Source organism: Ictalurus punctatus, chromosome 2, assembly GCF_001660625.3.
Source record: "Ictalurus punctatus breed USDA103 chromosome 2, Coco_2.0, whole genome shotgun sequence".
Taxonomy (NCBI): Eukaryota; Metazoa; Chordata; class Actinopteri; order Siluriformes; family Ictaluridae; genus Ictalurus; species Ictalurus punctatus.
In genome coordinates this window covers 1,195,148-1,214,431 of record NC_030417.2, presented here as the reverse complement: position 1 = coordinate 1,214,431, position 19,284 = coordinate 1,195,148, and the positions used below count along the sequence as shown (strand labels likewise).

At 43.2% G+C, this 19,284-nt stretch overlaps 1 protein-coding gene across 5 annotated transcripts in view; it reads right to left on the bottom strand.

Moving 5' to 3' along the window:
• Positions 1-3,945: 3,945 nt before the first annotated feature.
• LOC108257779 (A-kinase anchor protein 7) overlaps positions 3,946-19,284 on the bottom strand; it is a 33,836-nt gene continuing 18,497 nt past the window's right edge. Inside the window, exons 9-11 of one of the 5 annotated variants that reach the window (XR_006983902.2) lie at positions 5,938-5,973; positions 4,722-5,241; positions 4,487-4,625 (exon numbers count right to left, since the gene is read on the bottom strand). Coding sequence is in view for 3 of the 5 variants with exons in the window: in XM_017455800.3 (XP_017311289.1) it covers positions 5,090-5,241; positions 5,938-5,973 (188 nt within the window). In the remaining 2 variants the exon portion in view is untranslated. Of the gene's footprint in view, positions 4,626-4,664; positions 5,242-5,937; positions 5,974-19,284 lie in introns of those variants that run through there. The other 4 variants (XR_006983903.2, XM_017455800.3, XM_017455810.3 and 1 more) reach the window with 4 other exon arrangements.

The window sequence follows — 19,284 nt, the reverse complement described above, 5'->3', positions numbered from 1 at the left end:
TCGGGTCGATCATTAAACAGTCATTAAACCATTAGAGAGTTGTTCTGGTTCCTAATGGGTTTAACGTTTTTGTGATGGTCTGTAATGGCAGTTTAATGGCAGCTGATGGTATGTCTAATCCGAGACTGTCGTCTGATCATCATCAAATACACGTGAAGGCTGTCCTGGGATCTGTTCTGAGATTGGGCGGCGTTTTATAGTAACTAGAAAATCCCTAATGGCCACCATTAAGCTCGTTTACATCACATGATGGAAACCATTAGAGATGTTTTGTCAACAGCATGAGCTGATGTTTCTGTTGGGTATTTCCCTGCCTGGAGTGACGATAACGCTTTAGGACAATTAGGATATTAATTGAAATTTAAAAACGACAGGTTTTTATTTACCGCCATGCATAAAATAAATAAATAAAAACCCAGGAGGAGTTATTATGGGATGGCGAATGAGAAGTGCAATAAAAATGAGCTGGGTAAAACATAATTAGAACTACTGAAAATTTTCATTTTGCTGCCTGTAGCGCTACTGATGAGGTGTGTGTGTGTGTGTGTGTGTGTGTGTGTGTGTGTGAGAGAGAACCTCATTGTTAGCAGACTGCTCACACAGCAGGGCAGAAAGCAAATCACTTGGCTGTCTGCCTTAAAGGGAAAAGATGAGCGATGAGACTGTGTGTGTGTGTGTGTGTGTGTGTGTGTGTGTGAGACAGACATCAGACACACAGAAATCAGACGTGACACTGTGATGGAAACACCACCGCTCCATTACACACACACAGCTAATGGGCCCTGACCGAACGCTCTGAGAAGCGGCTGTCGGAGACGGAGCCGTTTGTCGAGGCGGAGTATAAACAGCATTAATTCAGACGACGATGCCAACTTTTTAAAGGTCAGATACACGCAAAGCACAGAAATCTACAGAGATTGGACTTGAACGAGTTCGATTTATGTTGAGCGATGTTCTTCAGTGTTTCTGTAACACGTCTTGGTGAAAGGCAAGTCAGCCGTCTTTAGCAAACAGATCTAATCTAGCACCGAGTGTGGGGGCGCCAATATTTACGGTTTAGTCGAAGGGCAAAGGACACAGGGTGATTTTATCTCGCTGAACTTTGACTTGGGAATTCATGAACCTCGATCTTAAGAGCCTTTAGGAAAAAAGTGGGCGTGGCTAGGGTAATTTGGTTGATAAGAATATTAATAATAATAATAATGGAGGAACTGCTTATGATGAGAATTTGAGAATATTTTTCTACCTGGCGGAGTGAGATGATATGAATCAGACTTCATTTGCATATTCATACAAATTTCCAACGTAGGTAACGGCATAGAAAAACCAAAAACAAAGATTTAATGATTTGAGTTTATAGTTTATTTCGCCGAGCGAAACATCGTCCTGATCTCAGACGGGTTCGTTTCCTCGTCTGGTCTGGAGGAGTTTCTCCTGCAAACTGAACCTCAGAAAAGCTTTCACACTCCAGCTGGAGACACAGTTCCCCTTTAGCTGTGTGTGTGTGTGTGTGTGTGTGTGTGTGTGTGTGTCCTGGTTTTTTTTCTCTTTCTGTAGTTCAGACTGGAATCTTACTTCAATCATCTGCCATCGACAAAAGGATCAGCAGCTGGATGATTATCTCTGTGAGGAATGTAGGAAAGATAAACAGAAGCTCTCTCTGTTTCTCTCTGTCTTTCTCTCTCTCTCTGTCTCTCTCTGTTTCAGTCTTTCTCTCTCTCTGTCTTTCTGTTTCTCTCTCTGTTTCTCTCTCTTTCTCTGTTTGTCTCTCTCTGTCTCAGTCTTTCTCTATTTTTCTCTCTGTCTCTGTTTCTCTCTGTTTCTCTTTGTTTCTCTCTCTCGCAGTCTTTCTCTGTGTTTCTCTCAGTCTTTCTCTCTACATTTCTCTCTCTGTTTCTCTGTCTCTCTGTCTTTCTCTCTGTTTCTCTGTCTCTCTGTCTTTCTCTCTTTCTGCTTCTCTCTCTCGCAGTCTTTCTCTGTGTTCCTCTCTGTCTCTCAGTCTGTCTCTCTTTCTGTTTCTCTCTGTCAATCTGTGTGTGTCTGTCTCTCCGTGTTGTCAGTTTCAGAGTGCTGTATTGGTGTGCTGTACGTGTGTAAACTGTAGCGGTGCGGCTACAGCGCTGACGCTGCGAGTGTTTCTGTCTCGGTGTAATCAGGGGGTAATGAAGGCATACGGCTGTCGCTCGCTGCTGTCTCACGCTGTGAGAATCCGGTTATTGGATTTGCCTCAGGACGTTTATAGAAACATCTCTCTCTCTCTCTCTCTCTCTCTGTGTGTGTGTGTGTGTGTCTTGTCATTAGAGATCTGAGATCCACCGAACACACACTTCTCTCCCTCGTTGCCGAGTGCAGTTCAGTTCACTACCTACATCGAAGCGGAGTTCCTCTACGTCACGTCCCGACGCGTTTTTATTCCTCTTGCACCACAGCGACGTTACCATTTTCCCAAACGACAGGTCGTACCTTTCATCCGCTCGCACTTACACAGAACGCTCGAGAAACGACTTCGACTGTCAGACAAAGCGCTGACGCTGGAGACTCCTTCCAACGTCACACGAACGTCTCCCGAGATCGACGACACCCGTCCACGTTTCTTCGATCCCTCGACGCAGCGAGTCCCCGTGAACGAGCTGTCGCTATAGAAACCATAACGAGAGCATTAATATAAACCTCAGAGCTGCCGTTATAGAAAACTACTCAACACCTGACCACAGCGCTGACGAAAGGGAAAAGGTGAGGAGGAAAATCGACAAGCGCCGATTAATTAACGAGTGTTCACGCCGCAATATTTTATCTAAACGTCGGGGTTCTACCTTACCTGGAACCTTCTCCGATAAAGAAACCTTGTTTAGGGTTCTGTCCGTAGTGTTTCCCGACGTTTTTCAGGAAACGTTCCGGTAAAATCCGGTCCCGTTAACCACGCGAGGTCAGTCTGAGACGGCGTGGCCGTAAAACAGTCGCGTGTTTCAATCCTCCGACCCTGAACCGCAGATCTCGGCTCTGCCCTAATCCTCAGAGTGAACCTTGACCTCTGACGCGTTTTCTACATGCCGTGATGACTCGCCCATGTTCCAGCGAGACTCCGTCTCTATCCCACGTTCCTCTAGCACGGCAGATAAGACACGAGATTTACTACCTCAGAGCCGTGTGTGAGCACGACCGCTTCTGCTTTAGCTCCCGCGTCACATGCTCAAGGTGAAGGTCGTCTCTGTTCTCCTTCCTGTGGGCTGCTGAAACCGTTTCACGCTCTAACCCTGTCCGGGGTGAGGGAACGCGAGCGTTAAAGCTTTAAACACAACGTCAAACGTTAACGCGTGACATGTTGGACATTAAGGGACATGGCTTGTACAAATGCGGATTAAGCTCAAATCTGGATTAAATCAAGGTTTATCTAATAACTCTGTCACACCAGACTTTAAACCTTGAATAAACATTTAAACCGTCACTGCAATGAATCCTGGATTTAATTTCACAGTAAACCTGGATTAATCATCACGTTGCTGCTCCATCACGTCGCGTTTCACTTAGGGATTACGTTTAAACGTGCCATGGAGGAGGGTCCGAATGATCGAAAACGGCGGATTGGAGAAAATGAGAGTGTTCCTCCGCAGAAGAACAAGGAACCTTCATTGAAATCCATCTCCCTGCATAACAGCAGAGTGTGTGTGTGCGTGTGTGTAAAATAGTAGTGATTAGTATAGTAATTTTAGTAAACAAACACACACTAATAAGTAAGAGAACTACCGTAACTGCACACGTAGCAGGACCACCATGAACAAACTACCTCGAAATCCGAGTGCGTTCTACTGGGTTTAGGAAACGGCTCGTCTTACAGTCCAGGAGACACGGTGTCCATCATTCTCCAGCGGCGGAGCTCCGTGTAGGAGGCGTCCGGATCCGGACAGAACACAGAACACAGAAGAGAACACACCAAGACACGTTAGAAAAGACCAAAAAAAAACCCTTTATTAACACGTCTTTAAGAGAGAGTCGACTCAGCAGTGGAGTCGGTTAAAAATGAAAGTGATTCAGTGAACAAAGGAAGGCGCGAGTGAAGGAAGGAAGCGGAGGGACGGAGACGTCTCGGTTAATCCATAACGTTTGGAGAACAACAGGAACCGCGGTCGAGCGTAAAGACGGTCAGTAATTAAGGATCAGGTGAACACGTGTGCAGCATTTCATATTAAAATAAAATAAAATAAACTTCTGTTCTGTGATTAAAGGCCAACAGAACAAAAACTCAATCTCTGGATCAAAATCCTTAAGCCTTTATAACTCTTTTTTTTTTTTTTTTTTTTTAAACATTTCATTTTGTTCAGGAAAAGAAAATAAATGTAGACGTTCAGCTCGAGCGAGTCGGCTTTCCTTAAAAAAATATTCATTATCCTTAAAATTCGTCTGTGTGCACGAGGGATTATGTGACTGTGTGGGGGTGTGTGTGTGTGTGTGTGTTTAGGTTGCTGGTGGTTGTTGTGTGTGTGTCCCGGTCACACTCAGTTCTCGTGCGATTCGTGCTCGTACGTCTGCTCGTCCTAACAGTGTCTTAAACTCCCTCGCTCTCCTGTAAACACTCTCTCTGTCTGCGTCCAGCATCCTCCTGACCCACTGCGCGTCACACACACGGCCTAAAGGGTGCACAAACATATAAACAAGGCTTGTTATGCTTTTAAAAAAAAAAAAAAAAAAAAAGTAAATACACACGAACGAAATACGCTTCACACTGGAGCGCATGAGAAATCATCATCATCATCATCATCATCATCATGATCGTATACTCCCACACAGGAACCTAATCACACGTCCGTGTTCCTGCCGCGGTCCAGAGGTGCAGTTCGGTATCGCCGTGGTCTCGGATCAGAACAGTTTTTATCGCGTCTCAGTTTTCCCAGAAAAAAACCAAACATTTTATCGACAAAAAAAAAAAAAGATCTGCATAGAAGATTCCGGCAGGTCGGGTTCGTCTACACAGAGTCGCCGATTCCGTCGTTCTTCCGCACAAATCCGTCCGTCGTGAAGGAGGCGTGGAGGAGAAGCCGTGAGCCGGGGCTCCACCCAGGCGGATGAGAGTCTGAGATCAGTTTTCGCGCTGTCATTTGGGCGGAGCCTCGTCTTTAGGGGCGGAGCCGTTCTGCTGCGTTTCCTCCATGTACTGCTGCACCGCGCGCGACACGGCGTCCTCCACCAGCCTCTTACTCAGACTTAGCAGCTCATCGTCGTCGAGCTCTGGGCCACGTTTACCACCTACCAACACACACACACACACACGCACGCACACACACGCACACACACACACGCGGCCGTCACTGACACAAAACGAGCGCAACGATTGCTTATCACACACAGAAAGAAGCAATACTCGGGGTCCAAGCACCCGGGGGAACGTGGTGAATACTCGACGTTTGTATTTCTCACGTGACCAGTGATCTAGACGTTTCTTAACTCGACATCTAAATATCCCGATTACGCACGCACACGATAACCAGATATATACGACGTGTACAAAATGTCATCATCAGATAACCGCAGAAATCCCATTTCTATGCAGTTCAGTTATCTGACCATGACGATGGGAGAACTCCGAGCTATGTAAATGAAGTAGTGTTACAGGTCAGCGCTAGAGTTCTAACGTTCTTCAAATACACAATCTGTGGAACTACTCTCTCCTGTGATTAGTTTTTCTAGAGGTTGGAAGAATAAACGTGTAATTAATAAATCTATAATATATTTTAGTCGCTTTTGCTAATAAATATTCTGACCCTGGATCTAGAACATTAGTACACGCATGTGGAGAAACTGAGACTGAAACTTTGTCTTTTTTCTGCATCAGGACGTTCTCAAGGCCTCCAAGAACGTGGACTCGAGGAGCAGGGATGTGTGTGTGTGTGTGTGTGTGTGTGTGTTTAGAGAAAGACAGAGCTTTGGCAAAGAGTCACGTACTTGTCCGTGAGGTGCGCCGCGCGCTCTGCAAAAGATCTGCAAGACAAACAGAACCTGTTTAATATCCTGAGCCCAGGTTCTCACCCCGGATCAGAACTCTCACCTCAATCACGTCACGTCACGGCTTCAGAGTGAAGTTTATTAAGAGATCAGCAGTAAGGCGTTGGTTTACGCAACTCGTAACAACGTCTCGCGGCAGCAAACAGAACGAGTCTAAAGTTCACGCGACTCGCTGACGTGTTTGTACACTGTCAGAACGTACTCTGGACAGGTTCATTACTTCTGTTATCTTGAAAAAGTTTCGAAGTTCAGCTCATTTAGCATTTCACTTTAATCTACTGTCCCGTTAGCGTCGATTCAAATAAGCTCCGCCCTTTTTAGTAGCTTGTTACGTAATTACGGCGTAATCGGTTCGTGTTCACGTAGCGGATTCACGCCTTACTGCTCCGATCTGTTCGTAAACTCATTCCACCGCACGCTCATTCTGATTCCAGATCGTTTATCCATTCACTGATTTTTCTTTCTCTCAGGTTGATTTGAAAATCATTGGCAACGTGACGCGCTTCCGATTACGAAGCGTGCACCGAAAGTCCAGAACAGCTGGCGGCACGCCTTCGAGACGTGAAGGAGTACAGTGATGAGAAAAATAAAGTCTAGATGAAGAAAAGAATAACAAACAAACCCCCGCTGTACAAATCAACACGCGGTGTGGGACGCTCTTCCGTCGCCTCGTCGTTACTGTAGACTTCGGTTTGCGTCGGCGGTGGTTAAACACCTCCGCAACGCAATTATACAACACACAGATCAAAATGAACAAGTTTTGTAAAAGATGGCCGTCATAACGAACTCCATGTCGAAGGTATAAAGTCGGTTGTGGATGCCGCTGAGAAGATACGATGGTTCCGTATCTCTGGGATAGAACCTGGAGCCCAAGGCGGGGGACACCCTGGACGGGGTTCCAACCCATCGCAGTACGAACAATTTAGAAACGCCAATCAGCCTACAACGCATGTCTTTGGACCGATTGAGGAAACCGGAGTACCCGGAGAAAACCCCCAAAGCACAGGGAGAACATGCAAAGTCCACGTCCAGGTTGGAATCTAAACCCTCCGACCCCTGACCCCGGAGCTGCGAGGCAAACATACTAACCCCTAAGCCACCGCGCCCCAAATTCAACACCGAACAAACTCGCCGCCTCCCGCGATCGTTTTCAGTACGCTAGTTATCGTTAAATGCTAATTTACACCCACGCTTCAGGACACGACGACGTCCTTCAACTGCACCAGCCGCCCTGTTCTTGCTTCACAGGTAGCACTTAGATTATATAACTTTATGAGCGCCGTAAACACTGAACAATCAAACCCTCTCTCTCTCTCTCTCTCTCTCTCTCTCTCTCTCTCTCTCTCTCTCTGACTAATCCGTGAGAACCCACTGAGGTTAGTGAGAATATGCCGAATCTGAGTCACGGGTCGTCGACGGTTTTACACTTCAAACCAGTGTTCAATTGAAATTTGTAAAGATCGTATGTCTATGAAAATAAATATACACTTTATTTATTTAACAATGATCTGCATTTTTTCCCCCAGAAAGTCTCTGCATACTTCCAGATTAACTAAACATGCCTCTCAAATTCAAAAACATTTACGTATATTTGAAAGTAGCTGAAGTAAAAAAAAAACACAACGAGGGGTTTTTTTGGTGAATTTTGCTGCGGATTTTTTTTTAAATTTGCGCCGCGACTTCCGGAGTTTATCGTGCGTTTATTGTTGTTTTGCGGAAAACTACTCAATCGCGCGAAATAGTTTCTTTCGCAGTGACGTCCGTTGGTAAACGAGACGTTTTCGCCGTACACGTGTTCGACGCACGTGAATCCGAGGGGGATTTTTCTGAACGCCCGAGCCTGTGGTCGTTTTGTTAAAAGCGAACACCGCGGATTTTGCGTTCGTTTCTGCGATGGGGAAATCCCGGAGAGACCGAAACCCACCGACACGTTCGCTCTAACACTTTACAGTCCAAACATTATCGGTTTTATCTGATAGAAATGATTCGAGCTGAGAATTTAGATCGTCTCTTGTATAAATCAAAACAGTGGAGTAATTCAGTGTAGAATGCAGTGGGTCTCAGAGTGTGGACGTTGTCCGTGTAAGGGTTAAAGAAGTCATGTTAGTTCGGTGATCTGGTCTGATGAGCTGCTTTCAGCAAAATAACTGAAATAAATGCATGTGATTGGCTGCAACAGAGGACCTGCGATGAAGTTACGGAAAAAAACTCCACAAACTAGAGTCTCTGAATTACAGCCAGACATTTTTACAATTGAAACCTTTGGACTTTTTGTGTTCTTTATTGCTGCTTGTTGAACTGTTAAAACTGCTCTGTTCAGTTTTTACTATAGTGTGTAATATATATATATATATATATATATATATATATATATATATATATATATATATATATATATATATATATACACATATACCACCTTTCTTTATTATACTTGATGAAATGTGTGATTGTGGACTCAAAAGGTACAACAACAAGGTAACGATGTCAGTCCCCAGTGAGAGTAAAGTACATGTTTGCACTTTAAAACCACCATTTTCTTTCTCTAAGAGCCAGCGCTTGGCAATTACCTGAGTGGTGCTTCATTTAACTTTACAGCAGGTTAACGGTCAGGAACACGACTGTCGTAACTACAACATTTCAACAGTCAGGGAAGGAGGAGAAATACGTCTGCTTTTGTTTCAGCAAGCCGGAACGGTCTGAAGAGTAAGTCAGATATTCTGGAAGGTGGGGATGTAAGAAGTCATCTTGTAGTAGCCAGTCCTTTATAGGCAGGTTTATTTATACCGCACATTTCACACACAAAGGTAATTCAAAGTGCATGAGGAGGAGATTACAAATGATGTGGCAGGATAAAATGGGAAAATGGGCAGAATTTACTCTGGTCAGATATATACTCGAGTCTCTTCCAGCACCCCGACTGAGACACAGTTCAGAAGAATGAAAAGGAAATGAAAAACACAGCGCGGGGGGGCAGGGGGGGGACTGTACAGTCAGGACTGTATCTCGAACGTTTCAGCGGTCGGGACTGTAACTCGAACGTTTCAGCGGTCGGGGCCGAAACTCGAACATTTCGGCGGTCGGGACTGTATCTCGAACATTTCAGCGGTCGGGACTGTATCTCGAACGTTTCAGCGGTCGGGACTGTATCTCGAACGTTTCGGCGGTCGGGACCGAAACTCGAACGTTTCAGCGGTCGGGACTGTATCTCGAACGTTTCAGCGGTCGGGACTGTAACTCGAACGTTTCAGCGGTCGGGACTGTATCTCGAACGTTTCGGCGGTCGGGACTGTATCTCGAACGTTTCAGTGGTCGGGACTGTATCTCGAACATTTCGGCGGTCGGGACTGTATCTCGAACGTTTCGGCGGTCGGGACTGTATCTCGAACGTTTCGGCGGTCGGGACTGTATCTCGAACGTTTCGGCGGTCGGGACCGAAACTCGAACGTTTCGGCGGTCGGGACCGAAACTCGAACGTTTCGGCGGTCGGGGCCGTATCTCGAACGTTTCGGCGGTCGGGACTGTATCTCGAACGTTTCGGCGGTCGGGACTGTATCTCGAACGTTTCGGCGGTCGGGACCGAAACTCGAACGTTTCAGCGGTCGGGACTGTATCTCGAACGTTTCGGCGGTCGGGGCCGTATCTCGAACGTTTCGGCGGTCGGGACTGTATCTCGAACGTTTCGGCGGTCGGGACTGTATCTCGAACGTTTCGGCGGTCGGGACCGAAACTCGAACGTTTCAGCGGTCGGGACTGTATCTCGAACGTTTCAGCGGTCGGGACTGTAACTCGAACGTTTCGGCGGTCGGGACTGTATCTCGAACGTTTCGGCGGTCGGGACTGTATCTCGAACGTTTCAGTGGTCGGGACTGTATCTCGAACGTTTCGGCGGTCGGGGCCGTATCTCGAACGTTTCGGCGGTCGGGACTGTATCTCGAACGTTTCGGCGGTCGGGACCGAAACTCGAACGTTTCGGCGGTCGGGACCGAAACTCGAACGTTTCGGCGGTCGGGACTGTATCTCGAACGTTTCGGCGGTCGGGACTGTATCTCGAACGTTTCGGCGGTCGGGACTGTATCTCGAACGTTTCGGCGGTCGGGACCGTATCTCGAACGTTTCGGCGGTCGGGACCGTATCTCGAACGTTTCGGCGGTCGGGACCGTATCTCGAACGTTTCGGCGGTCGGGGCCGTATCTCGAACGTTTCGGCGGTCGGGGCCGTATCTCGAACGTTTCAGCGGTCGGGACTGTATCTCGAACGTTTCGGCGGTCGGGACTGTATCTCGAACGTTTCGGCGGTCGGGACTGTATCTCGAACGTTTCGGCGGTCGGGACTGTATCTCGAACGTTTCGGCGGTCGGGGCCGAAACTCGAACGTTTCAGCGGTCGGGGCCGTATCTCGAACGTTTCGGCGGTCGGGACCGAAACTCGAACGTTTCAGCGGTCGGGACTGTATCTCGAACGTTTCGGCGGTCGGGACCGAAACTCGAACGTTTCAGCGGTCGGGACCGTAACTCGAACGTTTCAGCGGTCGGGACTTAACTCGAACGTTTCAGCGGTCGGGACCGAGACTCGAACATTTCAGCGGTCGGGACTGTAACTCGAATATTTCAGCGGTCAGAGCAATAATTTAAACATTTTGTCAGTTAACTGTAACTCACTCAGCTGAGGGTGTAGAGTAAATGCTTTAACAGACTGCTCTGTAATTCCAATGTCAGCACGAGAAAGAACTTTGAAAGCAACAAAGAACACAAACCACGCGTGATCATGTCTAAAAACTCTCACACGCAAACACGCTCATTCATCTGCTGCTAATTACACATTAATTTTGGGACTCCCAGATCACTCTCATATTATTTGTGTGTGTGTGTGTGTGTGTGTGTGTGTGTGTGTGTGTGTGTTTTTCCTGAGAATGCTCTTCAGCCTCATTAAGGAAGATCCTGTTTATTTTACCTACGTATGGGTATTGGTGGCAGCCGAGTTGAAATAAACAGAAGATGTGAAAGTGGTTCTCTTATTGCTGCAGCGAGTTCAGGACTAGGCAGGAACAGCAATACAGCAGTGTAAGAACTTGGCTAGGACTCCTGAGCTAACAGCCAGTAGCATCGTGGGCTTGTGCCCAACTCCCTCAAGCTGCTCCGGAGGACCTGGCACCGCGGTCTCTTAAACAAGCCAATTTGGGGAACAGCGACACATCAACCAAACTGATCAAAACGGATAAATATGAATTAAAGCGCAACTAGCTTCCATATTGAGCTATTAGCACTTAAACCTTTGACACGCAAGATGTTTCGTGTTTATTAGCGGCAGCGATGATGCTGATACGATGATAAAAGGAGCTGCCATGTGATGCCGTTCAGCGTTGTGCAGATCTTCCGTTCTAATTAGGGATGAAACCGTGGGCTAATTTCCCAGACGTGAATTAGATTTGTTCTTGTATTAAACTGAAATGCCAGTGGTGATGAATCACTGAAAATCGTGATTAGTCCTTAGCGAAGCGACAAGATGGAAATGTGCACATGTCTCTCTTACCCTAAACGTAGTAGATCAGCCAGGACACGTCGGTGCACAGAGTCGCTTCTTGACATACGGGGCTAGGAGTAACATTAGCTTAACGTTTCCGTCACGTGAGATTTTTCCTCAAGCTTGCTATATTTGGGATAGAATTCTGAGCTAGATGTGTAAAAGATGAAGAAACTGCACTTTAACTGTGATGTATATGTACACACCCCAACCCCCCCCCTTAGCCTTGCTAACCCACGATAGCCACCAGGGTTTACACAGAGTGGTGCGAAACACAAATGACACCCGGCTCTGCTGGCGGAGATCTGGACGCCTTGTTGATGACGGAGCGCCGAGGCCAGACTGGTCGTGTTCCAGCTACAGTAACTCAAATAAACGCTCTGTACAACCGTGGTGAGCTGAAAAGCATCTCGGAACGTTTGAAGGATCACCACGTCGAACGAAAGCTCGAGGAGGACGGCGCAGAAAAGCACATGGGGTCCCACTCCCGGGATCTGACGCTAGGAAACGGGATTTATTTCCTTTGATGCGTGGCTTCGGGACAAGACTAAATATGCGTACGGCGAACACGTCCTGGCTGACGGATGAGGTCTGGTGTGAGAGGAACATGGTGCACATTAGTGTAATGCAAGTCAAAGAGTTATGAACGCATTCAAGATCCAACATTACATAAATAAATGATTTCATATGCTAAAGATCTGTGCGTTTAGCATCCGCTTTATGCGTGTCCTTCAGCTGTTGTAGGATTACAGACTAGTGGAGAGAGCTGGGATTAAAAAACTGTCTGTAGTCAGCCATTTTAGTCATACATCAAAGTCTGTGTTAGACAAACTAGCGGGAAAGGTTAGAGGTTATAGATAGATATAAATCGATTAAATATACTCGAATATCCTGAACAAAGATTGCGTGTGTGTGTGCGTGTGTGTGTGTGTCAGAGATCCAGTCTGTGTTAAGGTGTGTCTCATTGTGTGTGTGGAGCTTCGGTCTAGCCATGCTGTCACTGCACTAGTTAATCAAATGTGCCCTTGGAGAACGTGTGTGTGTGTGTGTGTGTGTGTGTGTGTGTGTGTGTGTGTGTGTGTGTGTGTGTGAGAGAGAGAGAGAGAGAGAGAGAGAGAGAGAGAGAGAGAGAGAGAGAGAGGTGGCATGCATGTGAAAAAGACACGTGTGCAGACTAACAACATTTGTGTGTGTCCACTAATATCATGTGATTAGTCATTGGTGTGTGTGTGTGTGTGTGTGTGTGTGTGTTATTGTGTAAAAGGCCACAATGTTAAAAGCTCAGCTGGATGTTGTAGTTGCACAATGACCCTACTGAGCTCTATTACTTACACACACACACACACACACACACACACACACACACACACACACACACACACACACACAGCCCCAGCTGTGAAGGCATTAGGTATCCCTCCCCAAGTGTCTCTGTAGTCAGTGCTGATATGTTTCTCTCTCTCTCTCTTCTTCTTCTTTCCAAATCCCTCTTTCTCTCCCTGTCTCTCTCAATCTCTCTCTCTCTCTCTCTCTCTCTCTCTCTCTCCATCTTTCACTCTCTTTCCTGCCCCTTTTCTCTCCCTAGCTCTCTCTGTCTTTCCTGTTTTTCTGTTTCTCTCTGATCATGCTGACTGAAAGTAGGCCAAACACACACACGTACACACGTGCACACACATGCGCGCACACACATGCGCACACACATGCGCACGCACACACATTGCCTCAAGCCACTGAGCATGGAGAGGATGTAACACTGCACTGTGTGCTGTGTAAAGTCAGCTTTAACACATACACACACACACACACACAGAGAGAGAGAGAGAGAGAGAGAGAGAGATGGATGGATGGACAGAGAGAAAGAGTGTAATGTTAATATTCATCACGCCAATAAAGCAACCTTTTGACTTTAAGAAAGAGACAGAGAGACAGAAAAAGAAGAGATGGACAGAAGCAGCCAAGGTTTTTGTAGCCTGGAACAGAGACAGAGAGAAAGAGAAACATGAATACTGAGAGAGAGAGAGAGAGAGAGAGAGAGAGAGAGACGGAGAAGGAGGTTCTGTGTGTCAGAAAAAGAGAACGTGTGTGTGTGTGTTAGAAAGAGACACAGAGAGAAAGAGAGACAGACAGAGAGACAGACAGACACGGAGAGAGGGAGAGAGAGACCGAGAGAAGCAGCCAAGGCTTTTATTAGCCTGGAATAAAAAGAACACTGTAACACAGTCAGAATCCAAGAAAAGCGCTACACATACTCGGAGAACCACTAAACACACACACACACACACACACACACACACACACACACACACACTCCTCTCTCTCCTCAAATATATCCACTGGTTTCACTCAGAACTGAAGTGGAAGGTCAGGAAATCCATCACTGAGTAAACAAAGGTACGAGGAATAATATTTACCGAGTTTCTAACTCTAGAGCGATAAAAGTAGTCCCGGTTACTTTACTCTTTCCTGACGGTTCTGTCGTATCCATACGCCATCGCTCCGAATTCCTCCCGCTGAAAAACTAGCTCCGTTTCTTAAAGCGTTTCCACAAAAATAAAAAAAATGCATTGCGTATAAACGTTTATTAACATTAACGGAAACATCTGCCCTTAGACTTCTATTATCTCCTTCATGACAAGTCTGCATCAGGGCAGATGTTGCTGTTGTTTTCTCCGTCCTTATTCTCGTCTGTGAAAACGGCGTACGCGTTAAAGACATGATGGAGATCAGGTCGAAGAACGCACGAGTACTCCCGTAACGCTTTAACCCCCGGGGAGTTATGGGTGGAGGGGTGGATGGAGGAGGACCCTCTCCGACACGCTCTGCACCGTTTCCTGTTCGCTTCCTGTCCGAATATCGTGCTTTAAGATACCAAGGAAATTTTAAAAAACCCAAGCGTGAATGAAGTGTGTTAAAAAGTCTGGGGTTGAATCATTTCGATGTGTTGGATCATGGGACTATAATATGTACGATACGTACAATACCATACCTTCATTTGCATATTGCAGACTTACGCCATGTCATTACTGCAATAACGGTTAACTGACGATATATTTCACAACACACACACACACACACACACACACACACAGTCCTCTCAGATCTCCGGCAGTGGTACCTCACTTACTCAGTTTGTCATCCGTTCGGGAAAAAGGGAAACAGCACAGCTGACCCATCGCTCCCTCCCTCCTTTCCTCTTTCCCTTCTTTCCCTCTCCTTCTTTTTCCGGTGTATTATCCTGCTGTAGTCGGAGAGCCCGTACAATCCGGGAGCAGCTCCAGCAGCTGACTGAGTGTGTGTGTGTGTGTGTGTGTGTAAGATTCAGAACGCCTCATGCAGTGTGCTGTAGTTGCTCGTGTGTGTGTTGAGGGGGTGGAGTCTAGAGTCCCGCCCCCTTCTTTGGCTCTCTTGAATAATTGGCTTAGAATGAACAGTATTTGTGTGTGTGTGTGTGTGTGTGTGTGTGTGTGTGTGTCCACAGGCTTCTATCTAAAGCAGCTCTGTGGTCTAGTCGATGGCTTTTATCACCTGCGTTAACTCCGCTCTCGACTTGCTAATGAACGATTCGGCGGCTTCCTTCAAACCAATTAACCGACATCAATTAACCATTCACATCACTCGGGAGCGGCACAGTGTAGCTGATCCGTAGCTATTAGCCGCCTCGTTACAGTCTTCCTCCAGCGCTGTGGCCGAGTACGCTTACTAATTACTCTCCTGTGTTTGATCAGGCAACCGCATCCTGATACGACGAGGACGAGGATACGGAGTATTAATACTCAGATGAAGCACTAAAACCAATAGGAATGAAGTGGAATACTTCTAACACTCGGCATTCGCAGTCTGCTCAATGTACTGGAAGGGGCGGGGTCATCAGATGGAGCTGCGGTTTAATGCTTTATTAAAAAGACTGCTGTGACTTTACTCTGCTAGACTACAGTAAAATACTCCACTATACTACAGTAAAAAACTATACTACACTAAAATACTCCACTATACAGTACTACATTAACACTACACTACACCATAATACTCCACTATACTACATTAACACTACACTACACTAAAATACTCCACTATACTACATTAACACTACACTAAAATACTCCACTATACTACATTAACACTACACTATAATACACTAAAATACTCCACTATACTACATTAACACTACACTAAAATACTCCACTATACTACATTAACACTACACTAAAATACTCCACTATACTACAATAACACTATACTACACTAAAATACTCCACTATACTACATTAACACTACACTAAAATACTCCACTATACTACAATAACACTACACTAAAATACTCCACTATACTACATTAACACTACACTACACTAAAATACTCCACTATACTACATTAACACTACACTACACTAAGATACTCCACTATACTACATTAACACTACACTAAAATACTCCACTATACTACATTAACACTACACTAAAATACTCCACTATACTACATTAACACTACACTACACTAAAATACTCCACTATACTACATTAACACTACACTACACTAAAATACTCCACTATACTACATTAACACTACACTACACTAAAATACTCCACTATACTACATTAACACTATACTACACTAAAATACTCCACTATACTACATTAACACTACACTACACTAAAATACTCCACTATACTACATTAACACTACACCATAATACTCCACTATACTACATTAACACTACACTAAAATACTCCACTATACTACATTAACACTACACTAAAATACTCCACTATACTACATTAACACTACACTAAAATACTCCACTATAGTACATTAACACTACACTAAAATACTCCACTATACTACATTAACACTACACTAAAATACTCCACTATACTACAATAACACTACACTAAAATACTCCACTATAGTACATTAACACTATACTACACTAAAATACTCCACTATACTACATTAACACTACACTACACTAAAATACTCCACTATACTACATTAACACTACACTAAAATACTCCACTATACTACATTAACACTACACTAAAATACTCCACTATACAGTACTACATTAACACTACACTAAAATACTCCACTATACTACATTAACACTACACTAAAATACTCCACTATACTACAATAAAAAACTATACTACACCATAATACTCCACTATACTACATTAACACTACACTACACTAAAATACTCCACTATACTACAATAAAAAACTATACTACACTAAAATACTCCACTATACTACATTAACACTACACTAAAATACTCCACTATACTACATTAACACTACACTACACTAATATACTCCACTATACTACATTAACACTACACCATAATACTCCACTATACTACATTAATACTACACTAAAATACTCCACTATACTACAATAAAAAACTATACTACACCATAATACTCCACTATACTACATTAACACTACACTACACTAAAATACTCCACTATACTACAATAAAAAACTATACTACACTAAAATACTCCACTATACTACATTAACACTACACTACACTAAAATACTCCACTATACTACAATAAAAAACTATACTACACTAAAATACTCCACTATACTACATTAACACTACACTACACTAAAATACTCCACTATACTACATTAACACTACACTAAAATACTCCACTATACTACATTAACACTACACTAAAATACTCCACTATACTACATTAACACTACACTACACTAAAATACTCCACTATACTACATTAACACTACACTAAAATACTCCACTATACTACATTAACACTACACTAAAATACTCCACTATACTACAATAAAAAACTATACTACACTAAAATACTCCACTATAGTACATTAACACTACACTAAAATACTCCACTATACTACATTAACACTACACTAAAATACTCCACTATACTACATTAACACTACACTAAAATACTCCACTATACTACATTAACACTACACTAAAATACTCCACTATACTACATTAACACTACACTAAAATACTCCACTATACTACAATAAAAAACTATACTACACTAAAATACTCCACTATAGTACATTAACACTACACTAAAATACTCCACTATACTACATTAACACTACACTAAAATACTCCACTATACTACATTAACACTACACTACACTACACTAAAATACTCCACTATACTACATTAACACTACACTACACTAAAATACTCCACTATACTACATTAACACTACACTAAAATACTCCACTATACTACATTAACACTACACTAAAATACTCCACTATACTACAATAAAAAACTATACTACACTAAAATACTCCACTATAGTACATTAACACTACACTAAAATACTCCACTATACTACATTAACACTACACTAAAATACTCCACTATACTACATTAACACTACACTACACTACACTAAAATACTCCACTATACTACAATAAAAAACTATACTACACTAAAATACTCCACTATAGTACATTAACACTACACTAAAATACTCCACTATACTACATTAACACTACACTAAAATACTCCACTATACTACATTAACAATACACTACACTAAAATACTCCACTATACTACAATAAAAAACTATACTACACTAAAATACTCCACTATAGTACATTAACACTACACTAAAATACTCCACTATACTACATTAACACTACACTAAAATACTCCACTATACTACATTAACACTACACTAAAATACTCCACTATACTACATTAACACTACACTAAAATACTCCACTATACTACATTAACACTACACTAAAATACTCCACTATACTACATTAACACTACACTAAAATACTCCACTATACTACATTAACACTACACTAAAATACTCCACTATACTACAATAAAAAACTATACTACACTAAAATACTCCACTATACTACATTAACACTACACTACACCATAATACTCCACTATACTACATTAACACTACACTACACTAAAATACTCCACTATACTACATTAACACTACACCATAATACTCCACTATACTACATTAACACTACACTAAAATACTCCACTATACTACAATAAAAAACTATACTACACTAAAATACTCCACTATACTACATTAACACTACACTACACTAAAATACTCCACTATACTACAATAAAAAACTATACTACACTAAAATACTCCACTATAGTACATTAACACTACACTAAAATACTCCACTATACTACATTAACACTACACTAAAATACTCCACTATACTACATTAACAATACACTACACTAAAATACTCCACTATACTACAATAAAAAACTATACTACACTAAAATACTCCACTATAGTACATTAACACTACACTAAAATACTCCACTATACTACATTAACACTACACTAAAATACTCCACTATACTACATTAACACTACACTAAAATACTCCACTATACTACATTAACACTACACTAAAATACTCCACTATACTACATTAACACTTCACTAAAATACTCCACTATACTACATTAACACTACACTAAAATACTCCACTATACTACATTAACACTACACTAAAATACTCCACTATACTACAATAAAAAACTATACTACACTAAAATACTCCACTATACTACATTAACACTACACTAAAATACTCCACTATACTACAATAAAAAACTATACTACACTAAAATACTCCACTATACTACATTAACACTACACTACACCATAATACTCCACTATACTACATTAACACTACACTACACTAAAATACTCCACTATACTACATTAACACTACACCATAAT